The sequence below is a fragment of the Pristis pectinata genome, chromosome 18 (genome assembly GCF_009764475.1).
Source record: "Pristis pectinata isolate sPriPec2 chromosome 18, sPriPec2.1.pri, whole genome shotgun sequence".
NCBI classification, from domain to species: domain Eukaryota; kingdom Metazoa; phylum Chordata; class Chondrichthyes; order Rhinopristiformes; family Pristidae; genus Pristis; species Pristis pectinata.
In genome coordinates, this window is record NC_067422.1 from 4,737,788 (window position 1) to 4,752,804 (window position 15,017).

Below are 15,017 nucleotides of genomic sequence, written 5' to 3' on the forward strand. Positions count from 1 at the left end.
TAAGAGGCATTCAGACAGACACCTGAAAAGGCAAGGCATAGACCTAATGCTGGCAAATGGAATCAGTGTCGATGGGCAAAAAAGTTGTAATGGATGTGGTGGGGTGAAGGGCCCGTTTCTGTGCTGTACAACTCTATGACTCTCTCAGAGAGCCCCTCTGACACTTGGAAGAACAACAATAGTTGGTGAAATGTTGCTCAGAATGGCAGCTGGATAAATACTTGAAAAACTTACTGGGGTGACAGAAATAGAGTGAGAATAATTGGACAACACTTTTGGGGAGGCATGGTGTGTGGTTTACAATTCTAAAGCAGCTAGTAGACAGTTTCTAAAGTTAGGAGGTATGTACTTGTGGTGGGGAACATTGGGAAGTTATAACTAGGAACGTTTCTCAAATCACACTGTATAGAAATAAAACACAGCCTGTGAACAGACACTGGCATGGGCAGCCCAAAGGTTTCAAGTCTACTGATGTTATCAGGTCTATGTGGTGCATTGCTTGGGGAAATCCCAGCATGAAAGGAACCCGTTATCAACCACGGTCAGCCCCTTCAAGGTTATTGAAGCAAAAACACTGACTTTCTCTCATGTCCTGTTCTCCACTCCCACATGTTACTGCAGCTTCTGCTCCTTGACTAGGTGAGCCTTCAGTTGTTGAAGCTGATCACTGTGGGCCTCGGAACGCTGAGCACTGTGACCTCCATCGCCCCGATATGGAAATGTGCCCCCAGCCACCATTCAGGTCCATCATTATGGAGTCCAATACTCCTACAACTGGTGGCAGAGGGGAATGTCATGCCATAAGGAGTACTGCTTCCCATGGCCCATCTCCAAACAGCCTTGGGCTTCATTCTAAAGGCAGCGCCCAGCTTGTGGAAGCTAAAGATCCATCCCTGCAAAATAACCATGCCCTATCAAAAAGGCACATTTTGGTCCAAATGTATCTCCCCTGTGTCTACAATCAAGAATGTGGTGTTAGATTGCCAAATCACTCAGAGGAATCTCCTTGCATTGGTGAGAAAGAAAGGAAAACAGAACAAGTAGCAAGAGAATGAAAATGATAGGAGCACCAAAGTTGGCCAGAGGTCAAAGACCCAAAAGACAGACTTGTGTTCTAAACAAGGGCCTGGTTATTAAACATGATTCTGTCTTTGCTGTTCACAAAGTCTTACCGATCCATGCTGTGCATCTCTAACTTGTGTTCATATGGCAACCAGAGGCATCTGAGTGCATCAGATACAATGAATCACAGTGGCAGGTGCTGATGTACTGTACAACAACACAGCAAGATCCCACAAGGAGTAATGACCAGTTTTGCTGCATCAATCACGGTGTTCACAGTGCTTTTGGAAAGAGCACCAACTAACCACTCCCCCACCCCCTGGCTCAGAAGAAAGCAGTAAAGCTGGTCTTGCTTGGCCTGCCTGACTTCATCCTTAAAGATTCTGTGCTGTTGGTATGACAAACATTCACTAGGCCGTAAAGATAGGAAGTCCCTTCCTCAGCCTTCCCAGGGCCATATCTCTCTCCTGCATTTAACTGCTCTTTACACCTACTCTTTGATCCAGCATTTGGCTATCAATTGCAATATCTCCTTCTGAGACTCATGCCAGTTTTGATTTGATACGGCTCTGTGAGGAGCCATGGGATGCTTTACCACAGCAAAGCTACCAGATAAGTGCAAGTTGCTGTGGGCAAGGATGAGGAACTAGGGGTTTTGTTTCACACAGGAGGCTTGAGCAGTGCTTGGGACGGCCAATAGCAAAAGGTTGTTGGCAAATCAATAACAAGGAAAACACAGTTCAGAGTTATTGCTAGAAAATGAAACAGGGAAAATAGAAGAACTTTTTCCCCACAAAGATTGGAATGTTTCACAGTAAGGTGTGTGTGGGGGGGGGGGGGGGGGGGGGGGTGGCGGTGGCTGTTGAGCCAGAGATGATAACATCAAATCAATTGAAATGAAATTGGATCTGCTTCTGTAAGGAACAATTAGAGCAATTGGCTTCTAATGACCTCTGCCTAAGTTGTGATCTCCTCAACTAGTCCACACTTGTAACTGTCATTATCAAATTTGTTTCTGTCGACATTTGTAAGCTTATTTCTGTATGGAACTGGTTGTTTAACCTACAGAAGCACACATAGTGGCAGCTAATCTTTCTTTCCCAGTCGCATGTTATTCTCCACAAATTCTTGGCTGGTGATGGTCACATAGTGCTGAATCTCGCTGATGATTAGCTGCAGGGAAATGCTTGCTCATGAGTAAAGAACGGTCGGTGTGTGATAGAACAAAATAGTGCATTCACTCACCCAACTTCTGTGGAAAGAGAAGTAGACTTAACAATTCATGTCAGTAACTTTTTGCAGAATTGGATGATGAAAGATTATCAGCTGAAATGCTGATCTTCTGTTCCTCCATCCACAGATGGTGCCTTTCGTACTATTTACAACCTTTTTTCCTGCAGTATTTGCTTTTGTTTAAGTGTGAGGATTGAATTCTTGTGTTGTTGAAAGACGTGAAACTGTGATCTGTGCTAGGACCTGCTATGGCACAACCCAGCGCTGAAATGTCAACCAGGCTTCCTATTTGTACTCCGTCTTTGCAGAATATCATCCTTGCTTTGCAAATACTGTGCAGTCTGAGAGACAAGAGCGGTCCCTCAGCTCCCCCACCTGGACATAATTTGTATTGTGACTGAGCAACATTAAAGTACCCATTATTGTATTACCCTTATCACATCCGCTCCTAATCTCCTGATTTAAACTACGAGTTACATCACCACAATTGCTTGGGAGCCTGTTGTCAATTCCCTCCAATGTGTTCTGTCCCTTGCTGTTTCTTTGCTCCACCCAAGCTGTTTCTTCCCCTTGCTGCCCTTATCCCTTGCTTTAAATCATTCATTTTGTAATCACTTCTCTAATTATTTTAGATAGTACCTACTTATTTCCATTTGTGCCATTAATTCACTTGTCTTTTAACAAACGCTGTGTGCATTCAGATAAAGAGCCTTGATTTTATCACTTTACAATTTAGACCTGCTCCAGCTCTGATTGGAGGTGCATGTTGGTTCTGGACAGTGTGTCAGGAACCTGTGTGTCACACTTTTGCTACCCTATCACTTGCCTTTTCTCCAACTTCCTAAATTTCCCCTCACCAGAACTTTCCTCATTTCATTCCCCCTCCTCCCTCAGTACACCACAAATACTCATTCTCAAGCCAATCTGCAGCCCCATTTATTCAGTTGGCTGGTTACTAGTCATAGACCAATTCATGTGGCGCCCCTCCAAGGGAACAACTCACTCCTTCCCCAGTGCTGGTGCCAGGATTCCCAGAAATAGAAACTCATTTCTCCCATGCTGGTCTTTGAGCCAAGCATTTAATTTGTGATATTATTTGCCAATTTACACATGGCTCAGGTAGTTGTCCAAAGATTATCATCTTGGTGGTTCTGTTTTGAATTTGGATCCAAGTTGCTCATATCCTGCAAAAGAGCCATCTCCTTGGTCCCCATAATTAGATCTTTCCCTCTCATACCAAATTGCTCTACAGTCCTTGATCCTGGTATTGGACAGGCAACTTGGTCCTTGGGACTCTCACTTATGGCTGCAGTAAACTCTATCTATCCCCCTAAATATTAATGTCCCTTTAACAATTCATTCCTTTTCAAATCCCTGACTTGAACGGCCCTGTACACTGTGCTGTGGTTGTGGAGTCATACAGCATGCAAGCTGACCCTTCAGCCTACCGTGTCTGTGCTATCAAGTACCTATCTTGACTAATCCCATTTTCCAGAAAGTGGTCTGCAGCCTTCTGTGCCATACTGTTCAAAGTGCTCAACTAAATACTTCAATGTTGTGACCACTTCCCCCTCAGGGAGATTTCACCAACCCTCAGGGTGAACAAAATTTTCCTTCAATCTGCTCTAAATTTCCTACCCTTTACCTCAAATCTACAGTATATCCTCTGTTAAGAGGAAAACTTTGTTATTTTCTTCCCTATCTATTCCTCTCATGACTTTGTATACCGTACTCAGTTTGCCTTCATCCTTCCTCACTCTAAGGAAAGCAAACCCAGCCTATCCTGTCTTTGCTCGTATCTGGACTACTTCATCCCAGCCAATGTCATGGTGATTCATACTGCCTTCAGGGATCCGTGGGCATATCATGGTCACAGTACCAATAAAGCTAGGATATACACAATGAATCATAGTGCCCTACTTCTTAAGGTCCAAACATTAATTGCCATATGTCCAGGGCTTGATAGTTCTCTTAAAGTGCCTCACCTCACATTTTTCAGGTTTACATTCCATCTGTCATTGTTCTGTCCAGCTTACCATCTTATCACTGTCAACACCATCAATTTTTGCGTCATCTTGCAAACTTACTAATCATATCTTCTACATTTATGTCTAGATTGTTAAACAGCTTTGTGTCCCAGCACCTGTCCCTGCGGCACATCATTGGCCACTGCTTCCAATTGCAAACACAACCTTCCACAATCACCCTCTGCCTCTCATCACCTCACCAATTTCAAATCCAGTTTGCCCAATTGCCCTGGATTCCATGGGCTCTAACCTTTTGAACCAGTCTGCCACATGGGACTTTGTCAAATACCTTACTGAAGTCTATATAGACACATCAACTGTAGTTGTCTCATCCACACACTTAGTAACCTCTCAAAAAAAATTCAGTCAGATTAGTCAGACAAGATCTCCTCTTAACAAAGCCATGATAATTATCCTTGATTATTCCCTGCCTCTCCAAGTATAAATTAATCCTGTTCCTCAGAATAATTTTCCAATAATTTCCCTATCACCCATGTTAGACTGGCTTGTCTGTAATGAGCTGACCTTCTTGAATAAAAGTACCATCCTCCAGATACCTGACACTTTCTCTGTGGCCAGAGAAGATTAGAAAGTTTCTGCCAGAGCTGCAGCAATCTCCTTCATTGCCTCCCATCACAGCATGCAACACATCACATCAGGCCCTGGGTATTCCATCTTTACACCCACTTAGGCATCTAATACCTGCTCCTTTTCAATGATAATTTGTTCTAGAAATCCACCAGCCCTCTCCCTCAGTTCTCCAACTACAATGTCCTTCTCCATGGTGTATACATATGAGAAGTATTAATTTAAGATCACGTATGTCCTCCGACTCCATGCACAGATTGCCACTTTGCCCTAAATGGACCCTACTCTTTCTCTAGTTACCCTATTGTAGATTTGCTCATCCACACCAGCTACAAGAGTCTCATAGCTGTTGGATAAGTGTAAGGGCTGAGGATCTTTCAATCCTCATATCTACCTCACTTATAGTCACATCCACCTGGTCATGCTGACTGATCAATTCTGCAGTTCTAAGGGTTGTGACCACCTCCTGGATGAGGTGTCCAGGTAACTTTCCCCCTCTCTGACGCGTCACAGTGTTCAAATCTTGGACTCCAACTCATCAACTCTGAGCTGAAGTACCTCAAGCAAATATTTACTGCATATTTGTTGCCATGGATCCCAATGGTTTTCATCAGCTGCTGCAACACATCACCACCTCAGCCATGCACGCCTTAAAATAATTTATTAACAATTTGTTTCTTGAATTCTGTCACTATTGCTTTAATTCCACAAAAGCCACTTAACTTGCCCAGGTCCTCACTGCAGAGATAATGATGACTGTAATAGCAGCCTTGAAGTGGAAGGGGGCTGTGCTTGAACAATGGATAACAGTGTACAATGTCAGCTGGAGTGAAGTCCAGGAAAGAATGTTAGCTGATCTCTAATTTAGCAGAAATAAGATCAAGGGAGACTGAGGTGGGTCTCACAGATGCAGTGTGGATAGAGCTGGAAGTACAACTAGAGATGGCCATTGGTTAATAGAAGCAGCGGGAAGGGAGAAAGGTTTGCTTATTAGGAAAAGGGGAGGGGAAAAAGCAGCAGAGACAGTGAAATGGATGATCATAGATTAAATAAGTCTTAAAGTGATAGTGGAAGGGATTGAACAAGAGAGGTTGTTTAGAAGAAATTAGATTGTGAAAGAAAGAAGCCAAGGGTATCTTTGTTCTTAAGTATTGTTCAGAAGTATTGTGTGATTTTGGATCCATAGCTTTAATATAGTTCTGCCAGATCTGGTGATGGGTAAACTACTTGAGCAACAGCTCCACATATCTCGAACCCACAGACTTAAGCAAATATTTATCTGTTTCCTTTTTAAATAACTATTCTAGATTTCACTTTTATTTGTGTTTCTAGGACATAAGCAATGGCCAAAGAACCCTTTGTGTAAAATAAGTTCTCGTGGCCTCTCATTTTGTTGATGATCTTGCATTTACCAGTTCTCTGTCCACTGAAGATGAAATGTCATCTGCCAGATGAAAATCAACACAGATAAATGCAGTGTCACATTTCAGTAGTAAGAATGAGGAGAGGTGATATACTGTAAACTATAGGGCACAGTTGTAGGAAGGGCACAAGAACAGAGAAACTTGGGGCATATGTACAGAAATTGGTCTGGGATCTCAGGCTGATAAAAGCTATTAGAGAAGCAAATGGAATCCTGGGCTTCACGAATAGAGCACAAGAGCAAGGAAATCACAATAAACCTTTACAAAATATTGATTGAGCCACAACTGGAGCCCATTTCTACACACCACACTTAGGGAAGGTGGTAATGCTCAGGAAAGGTACAAATGAAATACACTGGTGTGAAGAGTAACAAGTCATGTGCATAGACTGGAAAAGATGGAATTGTTCTCCTTAGAAATGAGGAGGATGAGAGGGAATCTCAGAGTTATTTAAATTCATGAAGTGTCTAGACTGAGGAACTCTTGCCTACTGCAGGGAGCGCCAAGAACCATAAGACACATAATGAAGCTGGATCGCAAAAGATCCAGAAGTGTTTCCTCGGATTGTGTTAAATTGACATTCCCTGCTCTTTCAGCTTTTTAAACACAACTTTGTTTTTCTGTTTTACAGTAAGGGACGCTAAAAATCTAATCCCCATGGATCCAAATGGCCTCTCAGATCCCTATGTTAAACTCAAACTCATCCCTGATCCCAAAAGTGAAAGCAAACAGAAGACGAAGACCATCCGGTCAACCCTCAACCCCACCTGGAATGAATCGTTCACTTTGTGAGTTTGGTATTATTCCTATTTTATAAACAGAGCTCCTTTAGGATTTTTTTCTATAAGAATGCACATCTTGAAGGTAGAAATATGTCCACAGTCAATTTTGCTAAATGTGACTTATTGTAGCAGTTGCATAATGTAACCCACTTTCTAAATTTATTACCCAATAGCACTGTGGGAATACCTTCCTCAGAAGGACTACAGCATTTCAAGGGCACTGGTTCAGAGCCACTCCTCAAGGGCAATTGGGGATGGGAAGTAAAGTGGAGTACCACGTTCAAAGGTAGCTTTTTGAGTATTTAGCAAAGTGACCATGGACAATTTCTATTCTGTTTTAAATTCTTGGTACAATAGGTGGGCTGAAGGGCCTGTTTTTGTGCCGTATGATTGTGACTTTTTTCTCAAAATTTATGTTGATCTGGTTTACACTCTACTCTGCTGAATATGCGACAGTCAGAACCAGGTTTATTATCACTGACGTGTTGTGAAACTTGTTTTGTGGCAGCAGTACAGTACATGATATAAAGACATGAAAATTACTATAAGTTACGAAATAAATAAATAGTGCAAAAGAGGAATAACAAAGTAGTGTTCATGGACCATTCAGAAATCTGATGGCGGAGGGGAAGAAGCTGTTCCTGAATCGTTGAGTGTGGGTCTTCAGGCTCCTGTACCTCCTCCCCGATGATAGTAACGTAAAAAGAGCATGTCATTCCTACCTTCTCAATCAGTCACCTAGGGTTGAGGAGGACTTGCTTCTATTCCAATCCTGCTGTTATTTACTAAGTGCCCTTAAATAATATATTCTAGCATTTTCCCTGCTACTGATGTCAGGCTAGCTGGTCTGTAGTTTGATTCCTCTCACCCTCCATTCTTCAAATATATTGTTACATTTCCTGCTTTCCATTCTTGGAAACCATTCTAGAATGTATGGAATTTTTGAAGACAGCAACTAAACTTCATCATCTCTGTAGCCACCTCTTTCAAAACCATGAGACACACATCATTGGGACCTGGGGATTTATCAGTATTCAATTCCACTAAGTTCTACAATTCCATTCTTTCACTCATGATAATTTCTTAGTTTCTCACTCACTATAGACCTGTTGTTCTCCACTATTTCTGGGAGGTTTTCTGTGTTGTCTTCCATGAGGACAGATACAAAGTTTTTGTTTCACTTCTCTGACATTTCTCTTATTCCTGTTTTACTCTGTAAGGGACCCACATTAATTTTTGTTTATCTTTTCCTTTATACTTATGTATTGTCATCTTTACAAAATAAATATAGTGCAAAAGAGGAATAACAAAGTAGTGTTCATGGACTGTTCAAAAATCTGATGGCAGAGGGGAAGAAGCTGTTCCTGAATCATTGAGTGTGGGTCTTCAGGCTCCTGTACCTCCTCCCCGATGGTAGTAATGTGAAAGGGGCATGTGGTTCCTTTGTATTTTACTTTTCCTTTCTTAATCAGTTTTTGGTTCTCTTTTCAACTCTGAAGTTTTTCCCAACTGTCTTTTGACCAACATTATAAGCCTTTTACTTTGATCTAATACTAATTTTAGTTATCCTTGTTAGTCACAGCTGGACCAATTTTCCTGTTGGGTTTTTGTGTCTTAAAGAGACATATATTTGTTGTAAACAATTCATTAATTCTTTCAATGTTAGATATTGCTCACTTACCACAATAACTTTTAATGTGGTTTCCCAGATGACCATAGAAAACTCATGCATCACACGAGTTGGCTTTGTTTGGATGTAAGATCCTGACTTCAGATTAAAGTTCGATCTTTATATTAAATTCTAACATATGATCACTCTTCCCTAACTGCCATTAACTAAAGCTTGTTAATTAATTCCCCATCATTACACAACATTAAATTTAATATAGTCTCTTCCCTTGTTGATTCTAGCAAATGTGCTTGTATAGACATTATCGATTTGTTTTCCCAGCTGTTCTTGCTAATTTAGTTTGCCCAATATGCAGATTAAAATCCCCACAATTATCATTATTCTTGTTAGTATGCACCTCTAATTTCCTGAGTTATCCTGTGGTCTACATTACCACTGCTTTTTAAAAGCCTACAGACAACTCCCAATGTTTTCTGTCCCTTGCTTTTTCTTAACTCCACCCAACCTGATCCTTCTGCTTGATTTTCTGAGCTAAGATTTTTTTCTTATTGTAGAAAGAATAAAACTATAATCCTTTATTATCTGGGCAACCACTGCTCTTTTTTATCCGCCTATATTTTCTAAAAATTTCCTGGAATATTTAAATCCTAACTTTGGTCACTTTGCAACCACAACCCTGCAATGGCTTTTACATCACGCCCATTTATTTTTATTTGTGCCATTAATTCGTCTATATTGTTATGAGTGCTGAGTGCATTCAAATAAATGGCTTTCAAAGTTATCATTTTACCATTTTCCCTGTTCTGACTCCAATTGGAGTTACAGGCTTTTTGTTTGAATGCACTGCTCCACTACTCACAAGCTCCAGACATTTACTGCAGGTTTGGTTGCAGCCAGCGCGACGCGTGCCCCCTGCACACGGGCTGTGCGTGACGTGTGCCCACGGGCTGTGCGTGACGTGTGCCCCCTGCCCACGGGCCATGCGTGACGCGTGCCCACGGGGCGTGCGTGCCCCCTGCCCATGGGCCGTGCACGACGCATGCCCCCTGCCCACAGACTGTATGAGCAATAAGGGACACCTTTGACACCCCATCTACCACTCAGTCCTGCATTGACACCACCCTGGTGCTAAAGTTTGTCCCAGTGCAAAAAGCACTGCAACAACCAACCTGGACTCTGACAGCACTTCCCAAACCCTCTTCTTTTGCCACCTAAAAGTGCAACAGCAGCAGGAGCAAGGGTGAGCCAACATCTGCAAGATCCCCTTCAGGTTCCACACAAACCAGATGTGGAGTCTGATTGCTGGTCTTGCATTGCTGTGGAACCAAATTTCGGGAACCATCCCATCAAACAGAACTGTGGAAGTTGTTTCACCTCAAGCAACCCAGCAGCTCAAGGCAGCTCTAGACCACCTTCAGGGCAGTAAGGGATGGGCATTAAATCCATTGCCAATGATACCATGCTGGAATTAGAAAAATGATTTTGATCTTGTACTCTAATCTTTTCTACACATTGAGGTGACTGCAGGAAAACTGTGTTACTTGAACCTCTGATTTTGTTTTCTCTGTCCCTGCTGGTAGTCCTTCATGGCTTCAAGGCCTAAAGCAGAATTAGATAAATTCCTTGATTCTGATGCAAACCTATAAGTGTGTTGCATATTTCTCTGACCTAAACTCACTCTAGGACATGAAAAGAATATAAACAATATTGGAGGTGCCTTCCTTCCATTGAACTGTTAATTGCAATTAGACTCTCTGTGCTATCGATATTAACAATCTCCTAAAAAAGGCTAAAAGATAATTAGAACCATAGAACAATATAACACAATACAGGCCTTTCGGCCCACCATGTTGTGCCGACCTTTAAACCACATCTAACCCCTTCCTCCCACATATCCCTCTATTTTAAATTCCTCCATATGCTTATCTAACAATCTCTTGAACTTGACCAATGTATCAGCCTCCACCACCACCCCAGGCAGCGCATTCCATGCACCAACCACTCTCTGGGTGGAAAATCCTCCCTCTGATATCTCCTTTGAACTTCCCACCCATTACCTTAAAGCCATGCCCCCTTGTATTGAGCATTGGTGCCCTGGGAAAGAGGCGCCGGCTGTCCGCTCTATCTATTCCTCATAATATTTTGTACACATCTATCATGTCTCCCCTCATCCTCCTCCTCTCCAATGAGTAAAGCCCTAGCTCCCTTAGTCGCTCCTCATAATCCATACTCTTTAATCCAGGCAGCATCCTGGTAAATCTCCTCTGCACCCTCTCCAATGCCTCCACATCCTTCCTATAATGAGGCGACCAGAACTGGACACAGTACTCTAAGTGTGATCTAACCAGAGTTTTGTAGAGCTGCATCATTACTTCGCGGCTCTTAAACTCGATCCCACGACTTATGAAAGCTAACATCCCATAAACTTTCTTAACTACCCTATCCACCTGTGAGGCAACTTTCAGTGATCTGTGGATATGAACCCCCAGATCCCTCTGCTCCTCCACACTGCCCAGAATCCTGCCATTAACCTTGTACTCCGCCTTGGAGTTTGTCCTTCCAAAGTGTACCACCTCACACTTCTCCGGATTGAACTCCATCTGCCACTTGTCAGCCCAGCTCTGCATCCTATCAATATCCCTCTGTAAGCTTCGACAGCCCTCCACACTATCCACAACACCACCGTTCTTTGTGTCATCTGCAAACTTGCTAACCCACCCTTCCACCCCCTTATCTAAGTCATTAATAAATATCACAAAAAGTAGAGGTCCCAGAACCAATACCTGTGGGACACCACTAGTCACAGCCCTCCAATCCGAATGCACTCCCTCCACCACAACCCTCTGCTTTCTACAGGCAAGCCAATTCTGAATCCACACGGCCAAGCCTCCCTGGATCCCTTGGTCTCTGACCTTCTGAAGAAACCTACCATGTGGAACCTTGCCAAACGCCTTACTAAAATCCACGTAGACCACATCTACTGCACTACCCTCATCAATCTTCCTGGTCACCTCCTCAAAGAACCCTATCAGGCTTGTGAGGCAAGATCTTCCCTTCACAAAGCCATGCTGGCTGTCCCTAATCAGTCCATAATTCTCTAAATGCTCATAGATCTTATCTTTTAGAATCCTTTCTAACAGCTTACCCACCACAGATGTAAGGCTCACTGGTCTGTAATTCCCTGGACTACCCCTACTACCTTTTTTGAATAAGGGGACAACGTTCGCCACCCTCCAAACCTCTGGTACCATTCCCGTGGACAACGAGGACTCAAAGATCCTAGCCAACGGTTCAGCAATCTCCTTACATCTTTATGGTGTCCTGGCTGTCATTTCCCATCAGTGAACCAAATAAACGAAAGTTGTTCATTCATCATGTTGCTGTTCACTAGCTCTTGTACATTGACTTGCTGCATCAGCTCTTCAGTGTTCTCCATCTTGAAGTGCTTGGAGGTATTATAAACTGTTGAAAGTATAGTTTCTGCCCTTGTGATGCAATCACCACACCACCTTCTTGCTGGGATGCTGTAGATGTTGCAGTGAATCTATGGAACCCCTGAAATCCCAATGATTTGTACATCAGCTGCTCTTGAACATTCTCTGTCAGTCAGTCAGAGCAGCACAGTGTGGTTATATTATCACCCAGCTTAACCTTGGTGGCTTGATTCAGCATTATCCCTGGGTTTTTTATGGGTGTGAAATGATGGTAATTGTTATCTCTGTCTCCCTTTCTTGCATCCTCCAGTAAACTGAAGAATAGTGACAAAGATCGACGACTCTCAGTGGAGATCTGGGACTGGGATCGCACCACCAGGAATGACTTTATGGGTTCCTTGTCCTTTGGTGTGTCCGAGCTGATGAAGTCTGGGGCGTCTGGCTGGTACGTGTCCCCCTGAGGCCAATGTGAATTAAACGCTTTGCTCTGGAGGATTAAAGGTGTTGTTGGAGTAGATAAAGGGAAACTGTACTCTGTTGGAGGAGACCAGGACAAAGGCTCATATTCTTAAAACTGGATCCCCACCTTGGTTCAGGGGTGAAGACTGGAAGCCCATAGATGGGGGGAATCTCAAACTCTCTCGCTCCAGAAAGCTGTTGCGGCTGGAGGTCAATTCATGTCAAAACTCAGATTATAGGTTTTATTGGATAAGACATGATTATGGGACTAAGGAGGGTAGAGGGAGTCAAAGTACATTCTGACTAGGATTAGGCGAAGGGGTTGAATGGCTAACTCTTTTTCTATGTTCCCAAAATTGCACAAGATGGAGCTTTAATTCAAGTAAAGTCAAGTCGCGTTTATTGTCATGTGCACAAGTATGGTGAGGTAGAGGTCGAAAGAAAAACTTGCTTGCAGCAGCATCACAGGCATGTAGATTCTAACAGCACACAGAACATGAATAATAAAATTATACAAGACAGTAAAAAAAAACTATGCAAAACAAGACATTAGTGCAAAAACATAATTTAGAAACAAATCCATGGTAGTGCAAGAGGTGGTCTGTCGTGTCCTTAATTTTCACTGGATATATGTAGTCACTGTGCACATCTGGATATCCCAGGATTCTGCTTTTTAAGTGTGCCACACACTGCTCCAAATTCTGCCACCCCTCTGTCTTGTCACATTGATTACCACTGCACAGTATCAGCTCCCTGCTTGAATCCAGTCCCACCTAGCCTCGCTAACTAACACAAACCTGATGGACCCCAACTATATGCATCAGGTTTAGTTTGGGTGAGATACATTAAAAAAATTTTGGGCTGAGATGAAATTGGGTGGGCCCAGCTCTTTGTAAATAAATGCTCTCAGATTTAGTAACGTTGGACAAGATAAGGCTGACAGCCACAATTAGCCTGGAGATTGCTGGGAGCAGACCAGAATTTCCTATTTCTCAAAGCATAACTTTATTGTACGGCCTGGGCTACCTAACCTGGAATGTGACTACATATGTTGGGTTAGGTGGAGTCACCCATGGAAAAAAGTTCAAGTCCTTGGGCTCAGGTTAGGTTCAGAATGGCTCTGGTTAGGTCGGATTTGAGTTGGGTTTTAACTTTATACCCAAGCAGGCCTCTACTGCACCTCACTGTCCACTCACTTTTGTCTTTGCAACTCTCACTTTCTCTGTCAGTTTGTGCTGGCCACTGCTTCCATTGTCATTGTTTATGTAACAGCATAGCTTCATAATTTGGTCTTTTGTGATCTGATGACTGTCGGTCCAGCAGCCTCCTCTTGTATTTTAACTGGCGGCAGTAATCTTACCCTCTGTGCCACTCCCATAGGTTCAAGCTGCTTAGCCAAGAAGAAGGAGAGTACTACAATGTTCCCATAATGGAGGATAACGGGGATTCTGAACTTCACCAGAAATTTGAGGTGAGAGCTACTAAATGTGGATTCCGTTCCCTCACCCGTCAGTGAGTGGGATTCAGTCTGAGATTGTTTTCAGTCTGATTTTTCAGGAATGGTGTTCTGAGATTTCACAAAGGGTCAAGTGTTTTTCAAACAACTAGACACTCGGTGATCACAATTTAATCTCATACATTTGAGGGTGGGGAAGAACGGAGAGGGGTGAGGAAGGGAATGTAAGGAAGAATCAGTGGGCCAGACCATATGTGCCTGAGCCCACCTACATGTACATGTGAGTGTTTGCATGTCAACAGGAGTTTGTGCACATGCCCTTGCGTGAGTCCACATATGTATGTATATTAATGTATATGAGTAGAGCCCAATCTGCAGTCAGTTTGGACTCCCTTACCATTTGGACCAAGACTTCACTCTGTCCAGTCTATATGGAAACTGTTGTCTAGCACTCACCCCAGGTTAAAGAAAATCATGCACAAACTTCTTTCACTCTGCGTCTGGAATTTGGAATCTGGAACATTGGGATCTTCATGGATAACTCCAGGAGCAGCAGACTTGAACATTGCTGTATTCTCATAGCCAAGGAACTTAAAAGCTCTGACACTGACATGTTGGGCAGGAGATAGCCAGCTCAATGAACAAGGCAGTGGGTACACCTTCTTCTGGAAGTGCAAACCCAAAGAGGTATGCAGTCTTTATGGGTTGGGTTTTACCTTCAAGGATAAGAAAACCTGGCCTCTCAGGGGCTCCTTTGGGATCAGCAACATCTCAAGACCCTCCCAATCACTCACATGCAGAACCGGCATACTGCAAGCATCAATGCATGTGTTCCAGCCTCAGAAGTTACAGATCAAAGTGTCTGCAAGTCAGACACAGGCATGTTTACCCTCCACAAAAGCCTTCGTACCCATAACATTTT

At 43.0% G+C, this 15,017-nt stretch overlaps 1 protein-coding gene across 2 annotated transcripts in view; it reads left to right on the forward strand.

Annotated features, from left to right (window-relative positions):
• The window catches only part of LOC127579768 (protein kinase C alpha type), a 320,846-nt gene that overhangs the window by 182,067 nt on the left and 123,762 nt on the right, over nt 1–15,017 (forward strand). For both annotated transcript variants that reach the window (XM_052032673.1, XM_052032672.1), the window contains exons 6-8: nt 6,966–7,122; nt 12,491–12,625; nt 14,020–14,110. In XM_052032673.1, coding sequence (XP_051888633.1) covers nt 6,966–7,122; nt 12,491–12,625; nt 14,020–14,110 — 383 coding nt within the window. The remainder of the gene's footprint in view (nt 1–6,965; nt 7,123–12,490; nt 12,626–14,019; nt 14,111–15,017) is intronic.